The sequence below is a fragment of the Stomoxys calcitrans genome, chromosome 4 (assembly GCF_963082655.1).
Source record: "Stomoxys calcitrans chromosome 4, idStoCalc2.1, whole genome shotgun sequence".
In the NCBI taxonomy this organism is placed as follows: Eukaryota; Metazoa; Arthropoda; class Insecta; order Diptera; family Muscidae; genus Stomoxys; species Stomoxys calcitrans.
Window position 1 is genome coordinate 175,113,191 of NC_081555.1, and position 12,528 is coordinate 175,125,718.

The window sequence follows — 12,528 nt, forward strand, 5'->3', positions numbered from 1 at the left end:
GGGAAAACCACCGGTGAAAATTTTTTCTAATGGTCACGCCGGGATTCGAACCCAGGCGTTCAACGTCATAGGCGGACATGCTAACCTCTGAGCTACGGTGGTCTTGTGCCTTTAATGGGCACAAGACCTTAAATCGAGAGATCGGCCTAATATGGCAGTTATATTCGAATCTGGACCGATCTGGGCCACATTAAAGAAGGATGTTGAAGAGCCTAACACAACTCACTATCCCAAATTTCGACGACATCAGACATTTAATGTGCCTTTTATGAGCCCAAAACCTTTAATCGAGAGATCGGTCTGTATGGCAGCTATATACAAATCTGGACCGATTTAAGCCAAGTTTCAGAAAAATTTCGAAGAGCCTAACACAACAGTCCCAAATTTCGACGACATCAGACAGTAAATGTGCCTTTTATGGGCCCAAAACCTTAAATCGAGAGATCGGTCTATATGGCAGCTATATTCAAATCTGGACCGAACTGTGCCATATTGCAGAACTATGTCGAAGGGCTTATCTTAACTCACTCTACCAAATTTTGGCAAAATCGGATAATAAATGCGCCTTTTATGGACCCATAGCCTTAAATCGAGAGAACGGTCTATATGGCAGCTATATCCAAATCTTGACCGATCTGAGCCAAATAGAAGAAGCATGTCGAAGGGCCTAACACAATTCACTGTCCCAAATTTCAGCAAAATCGGATAATAAATGTGGCTTTTACGGGCCTAAGACCCTAAATCGGCGAATCGGTCTATATGGGGGATACATCAAAATATAGTCCCATATAGCCCATCTTCGAACTTAACTTATGGACAAAAAAAAGAATCTGTGCAAAATTTCAGCTCGATATCTCTATTTTTAAAGACTGTAGCGTGATTTCAACATACACACGGACGGACATGGATAGATGGTCTGGTCTCTTACGCTGATGGTCTAGTCTCTTACGCTGATGGTCTGGTTTCTGACGCTGGTAGGTATAATAAAACAAGTAAACAGGAATTAAAGGCGCTATTACACGGCACGTGGAACTCGTTATACCAAATTTCTGGGAAATCGGACAATAAATGCGCCCAAAACTTTAAATAGAGAGATCGGTCTATATGACAGCTACATCCAAACCTGGATCAATCTGAGCCAAATTAAACAAAGATGTCAAGAGGCCTAACATAACTCAGTCGCTTTTTATGGCCCCAAGACTTAAATCCAGAGATCGGTCTATATGGGGTGAATACTATGCGTCCACCCACGGCCCCACACATAGCCTGGGCTATGCATGAGCACCATTTCGAGTTCACGTTGTTTGGACGTGTTCTCCCACTTGATTGGGAGCGGAGCACTATCCAAAATTCCTTCTGATCTATGGGTCATGGGACCCGGTTGCAATGCAATTCCACATCGAGCTTGCTCTCTACCCGCAATTTGGGATCAAACCACAGCCACTACATTACTTCCCACTCGACTCCCGTGGTACCAGATTAAGGACTCCGGTCAGACCTTGTAGCCAGTTGAACCCCAAACGGTTCCGGACTGGTCACCTGAAGGGAAAACAGCAAAAGGCATTTCCCCGACCCCCCATTTGAACTTGGGGTGTTCAAACATGGTCGCCTGGTCACCTGAAGGGAAAACAGCAACCGCCATTTCCCCAAACCCCTAAAAAAACCTCAGATCACCCCCAAGATCAAACATAGTCGCCAACGAAGCGGACTAAAATCCAGTACGGATCTAAAACGGAAAAAATACCCAACACGGACAAAATACCCAACACGGACAAACACCCTATACGGACAAAAACACAGACAACTGTCTATACGGACATAACGGACGAACAAGAACAGACACATCCCACTACCAACAAAAACGGGCGAGCACACAAAAACGGTTAAACACCAAGAGCCATAATAAAAATACAAATACAAATACAAATTATCGGACGACCTCTAGTGAGGTCTATCATCCTATCACCGCCCACCTATCTATCATCACAACACCGCCCACCTAACATCCTTCTCCTATCAGAGACCGCCCTCGCAAAGGTGGCCAACCTCGCAAACGTCCCAGAGTCCAACAAGACTCTGCACAAATCCCTTACCCCCTCCTCATAGAATATACCCATAGCGCCTAAGTCCCTGAGGTCCAAATAGTACGGGCACTCAGGCAGGACAACCTGCAGTCGGCGACAGGCCCCTCTTATGAGAGCCATGTCTTGTCAGTAAAATCCCAAGACTGAGAACAAAGCCAAAATCGGGTCTGTCCACTACGAACGTCGCGTCCCCAATGAATCGATAAGTAACCCGTCCATTGTCGCTGGCAGTCCAACGTGTCCTCCACTTATAATAAAGGCACTCCAAACGGTATGCCTTAAGTCGCCTAACATCCCGATTCGCCAGATCCGGATCAGGAAGCCAATCCTATTCAGCAAACTACTAACGGACACGACCATCCGTTTCAAATTTTGATAACTGATTGTTTCCTATTTAACTTCATAGCCAAATAGGGAATTGGTTGCGGGTGCTATGGTCTCAAGTAGTCAAATTGGAGAATCGATATGGGCCTGTATCAGTATATAGACCAATTCGGATTATAATTGATATGGATGTTGGAAGTCATAGTATAAGCCTTTGTGCCAAACAAGTTGAAAATTAAGGCTTGTAGGGGCTCAAGAAGCCAAATCCTGGAATCGGTTATATGGGGGGCATACCAGTTTATTGACCGATTCGGATCATACGCGGCAATGATGTTGGAAGTCAGAACAGAAGTTTCAGCCACATTGGATGAAAACAAAGGCTTTTAGGGGCTCAAGAAGTCAAATTCAGGGGTCAATTTGTATGGGGGCTATATCAGTTTATAGATATACAGATAAAAAGTTGTGGACTTATTTCCAAATTTTTCGTCGTTTGACCCACTGTGCAACGAGACATTAGAGAACTTTCTATGGCTTTGGCGGATAACAAATACCATGCTACACATGAAATTAGATACTATACAAGGCTTCCATTTAAATTGAATAGAATGGAAAATGGGTAGGTATTCTGTGAAGATCACAGTGTTCCATGTTACGCCAAAGCACAATCAGTCGATTATTGACTAAGCCCTATGCTCATAGCGACATGGAGATATTAAAATCACATCCACTTGATCCATTTGTCAACCGATTGAGACAGGTTTAAAGTTACTGCTTACAAATAAGAATCATCGAAAGAAGTTGGCAAGGGCATTTCACGTTGGCGATAAAAAGACTTGACCCAACCGATCTTTATGAGTTTTTACTTGTTTTTATAAAAAGAGTTTTCAGAATTATTTTATTAAAATTTTTTTTTATTTATTTTGGAGTTTATGCGCAGTTTAAAGTTGCTATTTATTCATAATAGTGGTATAAACATTTTTATAATCTCAACTACTTTTTTCCGCTTGTAGACATGCAATCATTTGGGTAACATAACCCACCACTTGCCGAGTTATCTATCGATGTATATTCAATTCATTGCATTGGCGTATCAATTAAGAGTTCTGATAAACTGATCAGATTCTTATCTATTTATACTGCGTTATCTCATTTTGATGAATAATCAATAATATGAGCACACATGGCTGGGCATGTGTGTGTGTATGTGTATTATGAGCGTATGTTTCATTTAATGTTGTTTATGTTTTCTTTTGCTAAAACACTCTCGTCATAGGTATAGCGTTTCACCTCACCGGTCGATTGCAGGCTTTCATTATGTCTGGTCTTGTTGTCTGGTTTTTGCCATTTAAGGTTGAAATTTTATTGCAAAGAAAACAGAAACCCGTTGACTCTTTTTTTTCATAAAAAAACGATAGTGATAAAACAAAAAAACATTTCAGTCTTGTTATGTATTTTATAAAAAAAAAGCAACAAACAAACAAAACAACACTTAAAAATCTCGTAAGCATAGACACACACACACACACTCACAACACATGTTTGACAAATTCTTTTTTGGGCTTAGCCTTTGTGTGCTCTCAAACAAACACGCAACGTAACACCCAAAACGTAACGTGGGCGTATGAGTGTTTCTTTTTAATTCAAAGCAAAGCAAAGCGTTACTCATACGTCGCAGTGCTGTTGGCAACGGATGCTGCCGTGTGTTTAGCATTAGTGAGTGAGCATTATTATGGCCGCAGGGCAGGCTAACTGACTGACTGCCTCACTGGCTGACGTTGATTGTTATAGGATAATAAATGCTTAATGTATTAATTATAAATTTAACATAAATGTCTAATTTCAAAAAATTATTATCATACTACATGCGCAAAAGGGAGAGAGAGAGAGAGGGCGCGAAAAAAAACCAAACCGCGATGTGGTCAATTTAAAATCTGTGAAATTTATTACGAATTCATTTGAATGGCCAAATAAATCAAACGTTTTGTTTGATCGAGGGATGGTGATTTGACACTAACATTAAAACCAGTTACCTTCATGGGAAGTTTGACAGATAATCGGTAAATAAGCATTGCTTAAATTGTCAGCAACTCGAAAATTAATTTCTACACAAATACATACACAGTAATATTGTTTATTTTAGTTGTTGTTGTTCTTTTTGCTTAAAGGTATAGCAATAAATTGTTTTAATTATAAAACCACCAAACAAACAGGTATTTGTAGGAAAGAAAAAACATTTAATCTGATTATTAAAAAAGCAGAACGATGTGAATTTCAAAGAAATGCTTGAATGCTGGAATATAGCAAATCGGCATAAGCAAACCATAAGAACACAAGTGCAGGAGTCACTTTTCAGTGTATGGAACGTATCTCATATGGTTTTTTTTCAATAAGGCGACGGAATAATTGTGTTATAATTACTTGACATAAATTTATTTACTCCTGCCGAATTTTGGAAACTAAAAAATTTAATAAGCATCTAGTTTTTGTTTAATAAAATAAGACAAAGAAATCATCATACAAGAGAGATCATTAGTATTATTTTTTCGTTGAGTAGAAATTTTTGTATTCAACAACGTGAAACTGGTATCTTTCTCCAGTAAATTCTATAACGGCGTATTATTAACCGTAGAAGTGAAATTCCTTCTGTCTGAACTAGAAACTCAATGCCAAGGAATGGGCGAGGCTTTTATGGGCCCTAAACCTTAAATCAAGAGGTCCATAGGGCAGCTATATCCAAATCTGGACCGATCTGTGTCATATTGCAGAAAGATATTGAGGGGCCTAAATTTACTCACTGTCCCGAATTTTGGCGACATCGAACAATAAGTGGGCCTTTTATGAGCCCAAGCCCTTTAATCAAGAGATCGATCTATATGGCATCTATATCCAAATCTGGAACGATCTGAATTAAATTCAAGAAGGACGTCGACTGACCTAACACAACTCACTGTCCCAAATTTCAGCAAAATCGGATAATAAATGGGGCTTTTATATATGAGGGCTATATCAAAATATAGTCCAATATAACCCCTTTTCTCAATAGCTTAAATTCTTAATAGCTAAAATCGACAGATCGCCCAATATGGAGGCTTTATCAACATATAGTATAGCCATCCTCGAAACTATCAGTGCAAAGCTTCGGCACAAAATCGTTATTTTTAAAGACTGTAACGGTCACCATATCGCAAAGATTAGCACGTCCGTCTATAACGCTGAAGCTCGAATCCTGGCGAGAACATCAGAAAAAATTTTCAGCGGTGTTTATCCCCACTTCATGCTGGCGACACTAGTGAGGTACTATGCCATGTAAAAACTTCTCCCCAAAGATGTGTCGCACTGCGGTACTCCGTTCAGATGTGGCTATAAAAAGGAGGCCCATTTTCATTGAGCTTAAGCTTGAATTAGTGATATGTGAGTAGTTTGCCCCTGTTCCTTAATGGAATGTTCATGGGCAAAGTTTTGGGTGATTTCAACTGCTGCTCTGAAATAGCAGAACTAATGCTACAATAGCAGAAAAATTAACAACTATTATTCAGCGGACAGTGTTTGCTATTTTTAACAAAATCAAATTACATTTATCGCAAAATCTTTTGGAAGCCTCCATGCTTACTGCTTATCTTTAAATTTTATGCATTTCTTCGACCATGGTAAATTTAAATGTAATAAATTCTTTAAACATTATGTATTTATAGTGGTTTCCGTAGGAGCTGTTATTTTGGAATTAAAAAAAAAAGCATTTTTTTGAGATGAATGATCAAATGTTTACTTCTATTTACCACCACGACCACCTTACAGACCATACCGGGTGACTTAAAATAACACCTCTTGTTGAAAAACCCTGTATATACATATTCGCGTAAGGTTTAAAATAATGAATTTTGGTCTACTCACCATGATAGCTTTTTTTTGTTGCTTTCTCTCTTATCTCAAATCTAGGATGATAAAGACCTTATTAGTCTCTTTTGATGTTGCTTGGTAAATTTGTCCTGCTCCTTTGCACTCTTTGTTGCTTTTGTAAGAGATATATTTTTATCTCTACAGATCTCACGATTATGACACACACACTTTTGTCAAAGCTAAAATTTGTTATCGATTTCCTTTGTAGACAACAGTATAAAAATTAATAAAATTCAAATTGAAAATTTTCCGTTCGAATAAAAGCTTGCGTTGGATTCAAATAATTATAATTTAATATTTCTTTTCGTTTGATTAAAAAAACAAATGTCTAGTGACAATTTTCGTTATGCCTTCTTGTTTCCACAGAGCAACAACACAAATCCCAAAGCCGTTGCAGAAATACTTGAGACCTTAGAGAACAAAGTATTTTTAATGTTGGCTGGCAGAAAACAACTGAACAGTGACAACAAGTGTTCAAAGGAAGAAAATATGGATAATGTTGGTAAGTGTAAAGCCCCTAATCATCAAAGGCTTTTGAATTCTTTTCTCTCACTTACTTCCCGCTCCCCAGTTTCTCCTCAAACACCATAAAAAAGTATAGAAATGTCCCCTACACACAAACAGTGGATAACCCTGAGACAAGGGAGAATTTGTAATGGTACAATATTTTCTAAGGTCATGTTTGCTCTCTCTCTCTTTCCCTCCATTCCCTCCATGACCCCACTTACTGTGATTGTTGTTTTTGTTATACATAACACCAACATACCCACTGGGGGTGCCGCAGCCCAGCTAAGGCAAACACATTTGTAAACAGTAGGGTGGGAGAACAGGGATGCATTGTTTCAAGTGTGTGGGGCTTATGAGTGGGTATTTGTCTGACAGAGTTGCCATTTTAAGTTTACGCTATCGAATTCGATAAAGTGGAGCAAAAATAAACTGATATATTATACAATATATAAGAAGAAAAAAAAACACAAAATAAAATAAATTAAATTAAAATAAAATAAAATTAAATTAAATTAAATAAAATAAAATAAAATAAAATAAAATAAAATAAAATAAAATAAAATAAAATAAAATAAAATAAAATAAAATAAAATAAAATAAAATAAAATAAAATAAAATAAAATAAAATAAAATAAAATAAAATAAAATAAAATAAAATAAAATAAAATAAAATAAAATAAAATAAAATAAAATAAAATAAAATAAAATAAAATAAAATAAAATAAAATAAAATAAAATAAAATAAAATAAAATAAATTAAAATAAATTAAAATAAATTAAAATTAAATTAAAAAAAATTAATTAAAATTAAATTAAAATAAAATAAAAAATTAATTAAAATTAAATTAAAATAAAAAATAAAATAAAATAATTCAATGAAATAAAATAAAACACCAACATTACAAATTCCCTTTACAATTTTTTTTTTATTTCATAATTTGTCATGCCAAGAATAGAAATGAGGGATCAGTTAATGTGCTCAGATGCTGAAAGTTTTAACAGCGTTATGATTTTTTATGACTTTGTATGTTGTGTTGATGAGGTCATATGTGATAACAGTTTTACCACAGACCGTATACGACCAAGACGTACGGTCTGCTTCGTCTTCCTAATATCGTAAAAGTGGCACAGATTCGATTCATGCAAGTTGACAAGTCGAATGCAGTATTTTAACCAATTCCTTTTTTTGTTCCTTCGTAAATGCAATATTAATTTGTAAATTATTGCGAAATTACACTCAATTTTGTTGAAAAAGTTTGCGAAATATACAAATAAAAATGTTCTTTATCTTTTGGTACCGTTTATAGCAAGTTTAAAGGACTGTTTTTTAATGTAAAAATCATACCGCAAGTAAAAATCTGAAGTTTCACACACGTATAAACCTTATCTGTGCGACTTAGTAAAAAAGAGGGCGTCCTGGTAGCCGAGTGCTTGCATTATTAGTGCAGGGGTCGTGGATTCGATTCCCGCCAGAAGCCTTGGTCTGTCGCTGCTGTGGTATCACAATGGACTTAAAATTGACTAAGTGAGTCTGTAAAGCACTGCCACTCTTACTTAACCTAACCTAGTAAAAAAGAAGACCAAGCAGTTTGTATAACACCTAAAATCTTTGAGTTTTACCCAAATCGGATTAGAATTGCATCCTCTCGAGGCTCATACTTTTAAACATGAAACCATTGACTTATCTATAATCCTAAACGATCAACATGATACAAATAAAATAAAGTTTAATGTGACATTTTATTTCTAGGATAAGAACAACTATTATCAACTCGCAGTAAAAAAGGTAACTTCCTTCTGGCCGTTTTTTTGAAAGTGTTTTGACTTAAATTTTTCTAATGGCAATACTGCCATCCATCCACATTCATATTTGTCTCTCCGATTGTCTTTGTAGTGTTACAACGCATTCTCTCGCTGTGTCTGTTGTAAGTGTTTTTGATTTGGTTGCGGTTAACCACTTTTGTAGAATTCACATTTCATTCACGATTTATTTTCTTAACAAGGTTATGGGTTCTGGGTTTCTGATGTTCGGTTTTTAATATCAAACAAATGCCTTAATACGTTTTTTTTTTTTCATTCTGACGCTACATGAGTTAATAGTCCCAAGGAAGAGAGATGAAAGCACAAGGCCATCTGTGGCAGACAGAGAGGGAGAGAGTGAAAGAGAGGCAAAGAGAGATAGTGCCATTTACACAGAAATGTTGTTATTTTTTCATTGTTATGACAACATGAGCGTGTGTATTTTTAACTGACATTTATTTCCCACAAAGGTAGCTCCCAATGTCCCTGATAAGCTAATCCTTTGGGAAATTTCTACTCAAGGTCATAGCTTGAATGCAATGCATTCATGAAATTGCAACATTTCCATGAAACGTGAAAACGGAAACTTGACAACTTGTCATTGAAAATTTTTAATGTAACTACAATTTGGCAAATTTTCACACGATAGCATTAAAGTGCCTTGGCGTGTGGCTGCAATAATAGAATGCCAAAAATATCCTTGAGGGAGACGTCCTATAAATATCTCTGAATAAAAAAATGCATAGTACAATTCTAAGCAGAACAATGAAGTAATGACATAAGAAAGGAAGTAAAATGGAAAAACAGGCAACAAGTAGCAATGAAATGGCGGGCCGTTACGATTTAGAAACAAGAAGTTGGCGCCGCATAGTAACTCGAGAGATCTGAGATATAAAGTATCCGATTTGGATTATTCTTGAAACGATCGTGGGAAGTCGTAACAGAACAATACGTGCAAAATCAGCCCAATCGAATAATGCAATAATTGCACCTTCTGGGTTCTCAAGAAGTTAAGTCGAAGGAATACCTTATAGTGCAGCTATATCCAAATCCGAACCGATATTTCCTATTTACAAATTCCAACGAACTACATCAATAAGAAGTGACTATGCAAAATTTAGAGCGGCTGGCCTTACGGACGGAAATGGGTAGATCGACCTGAAATATAAAGATGATCAAGAATATACACTTTATGTGGTCGCAGATCAATATTTGGAGGTGATGAAAACGGAAAGAGTAGATTAGTATACCCCTACTTTATGGTAGTGAGCATAAAAACACGTGGGTGTAAGCGAATCCAGATTTTTAGAAGCCAGAGTATAATACGGAAATTCTACCAAGGTATTAGCCACATCTTCTGTACATCTATCTTGCTCGTCCAAGAAAAAGTTCCACTTTACAGGGTAGCTGATATGAATTGTTATCAAGCTCACGCTGGTTTGTTCCTTAAACTAGTAATGACGGCTGCATGCTAGCTCTTTATATTGTTTACAAGCCACCAAAAGCAATTGCTTCTGAGTTTATTTAAAAATAAAGTTATTCGTGATAGAGTTCAAACGTAAGAGAGCGATTGGGTTATATTTGACTGAAAATCACAACTGGCTATTGATGGCGAACTCATACATCTCAAAGTGAACAAAATGTTTGTGTACCACAAAAGCGTTATAATGGTACTGGAAGCGTTGCCGAACGCAATAGCGTTGATCCAAAAATACTGCAAAAACATCTGAAATGGTTCGGCGAGTGAAGGCTTAAATTCAACGAAATCCCCACCTTAGTGGCAATTAAATGGCTTAAGCAAAGGAGTTGCTGGCCATTACATGACCGTGGTGAACTTCCGAACATCGTGTCCCCTGATGAGAAAACAATGAGCAATTCGTGAACTCCGGGTGTGATCGTGTTTACTTAACCCTTTGAGGATGAATGGAACATATATGTCGGTGTATTTTTCAAAATCTGCATTAAATTAATAGAGAACCATAAGGGAGTGGGATATATAGGTAGCATGTTTTTTTTATACCCACCATCGAAAGATGGGGGTATATTAATTTTGTCATTCCGTTTGCAATACATCGAAATATCCTTTTCTGACCCTATAAAGTATATATTCTTGATCAGCGTAAAAATCTAAGACGATCAAGCCATGCCCGTCCGTCTGACTTTTGAAATCACGCTACAGTCTTTAAAAATAGAATTATTGAGCTCGAAGATTGGCTATATCGGACTGTATCTTGATATAGGCCCCATATAGACCAATCCGCCGATTTAGAGTCTTAGGCCGACAAAATCAACATTTATTATCCGATTTTGCTGAAATTTGGGACAGTGAGTTGTGTTAGGCCACTCGATATCCTTTTTAATTTAGCCCAGATCAATCCAGATTTGGATATAGCTGCCATATAGACCAATCTCTCGATTTAAGGGCTTGGGTCCATAAAAGGCGCATTTATTTTTCGATGTCGCCGAAATTCGGGACAGTGAGTAAAGTTGGACCCTTCGGAACCCTTTGCAATATGGCACAGATCGGTCCAGATTTGGATATAGCTGCCAAATAGACCGATCGCTCGATTTAAGGTCTTGGGCCCATTAAAGGCGCATTTATTATCCTTTTAAAATATTATTATTATTTTGCTAAAATTTAGGACAGTTAGTTGCCCTTCGTTAGGCCCTTCGATATCCTTCTTCTATTTGGCCTAGATCGGTCCAGATTTGGATATAGCTAGGAGCATTTATTGTCCGATTTCGCCGAAATTTGGGACAGTGAGTTGCGTTAGGTTCTTCGACAACTTTCTTCTATTTGGCCCAAATCGGATCAAATTTGGATATAGCTGCCATATAGACCGTTCTATCGATTTAAGGTTTTGGGACCATAAACGGCGCATTAATTGTCCGATTTCGCCGAAATTTGGGACAATAAGTTGCGTTAAGTTCTTCGACAACTTTCTGCAATTTGGCCAAGATCGGATCATATTTGTATATAGCTGCCATATAGACCAATCTCTTGATTTAGGGTTTTGGGCCGATAAAAGGTGCATTTAATAGCTGATTTCGCCGAAATTTGGAACAGTGAGTTGTGTTAGGCCCTTCGACAGCCCTCTTCAATTTGGCCCAAATCGATTCAGATTTGGATACAGCTTCCATATATACCGATCTCTCGATTTAAAGTCTTGGCTTCGTAAAAGGTGCATTTATAATCCGATTTCGCTGAAATTTGACACAGTGACTTATGTAAGACTTTTCGACATCCGTGTCGTATATGCCTCAGATCGGTCTATATTAGGATATGGCTACCTAAAAGACAAATATTTTGCTCTACAAAATTGAACAATGTGACTTGTACTTATTGGACCAGTCAATCAATATTCGTGTCGAATTTGGCCCAAATCTGACCATATTTCGTTAAAGCTGCTATGTGGGCGTTAATTATGCATTTTTCACCGGATTATGACGTGAGGTGGTTTACATGTATACCCGAGGTATTTGATATCCAAAGTTCAGCCCGGCCGAACTTAACGCCTTTCTACATGTTTTTCATAAAAGTTGCAAACATTTGTACCACTTTGGCGACACTTTATTTTAGTAAAGGGTATCATTCTTAGTACGAATAACTTATGCAATAAAATCATATCTTTATCGAGCGATTCGTCCTCAAAGGGTTAACCGATTACACGTTCTAGAATTCAACCCTAAGAATGGCCAGCCGAAGTAATTTTCCAACCCCCGATAACCGCTCTCCAATCGTTTTCATCGAAACGTACGCAAACTTTTCGGTAGTAGAGCATGGACGTAGCAGCAAGACGTCACCGTCACATAAAGCACGTGTAAACCAAGAACAGCTAAAAAATCCTGTTCAACACTTCATTTCGTTCACACAGTGGCTATTCAAATCGTCGATTGCCAATCCGATTACTTTTCT

The 12,528-nt window shown here is 37.2% G+C and overlaps 2 protein-coding genes across 4 annotated transcripts in view; one reads left to right on the top strand and one right to left on the bottom strand.

Annotated features, from left to right (window-relative positions):
• The window catches only part of LOC106091028 (transforming growth factor beta-1-induced transcript 1 protein), a 75,005-nt gene extending 68,287 nt beyond the window's left edge, over positions 1-6,718 (bottom strand). Inside the window, exon 1 of one of the 2 annotated variants that reach the window (XM_059366240.1) lies at positions 6,300-6,697. In XM_059366240.1, coding sequence (XP_059222223.1) covers positions 6,300-6,302 — 3 coding nt within the window. In that variant the 5' untranslated portion in view covers positions 6,303-6,697. Of the gene's footprint in view, positions 1-6,299 lie in introns of both variants that reach the window. The other variant, XM_059366241.1, reaches the window with a different exon arrangement.
• Positions 1-12,528, top strand: part of LOC106091020 (uncharacterized) — a 126,244-nt gene that overhangs the window by 85,050 nt on the left and 28,666 nt on the right. For both annotated transcript variants that reach the window (XM_059366238.1, XM_059366239.1), the window contains exon 8: positions 6,672-6,807. In XM_059366238.1, the coding sequence (XP_059222221.1) occupies positions 6,672-6,807 (136 nt within the window). The remainder of the gene's footprint in view (positions 1-6,671; positions 6,808-12,528) is intronic.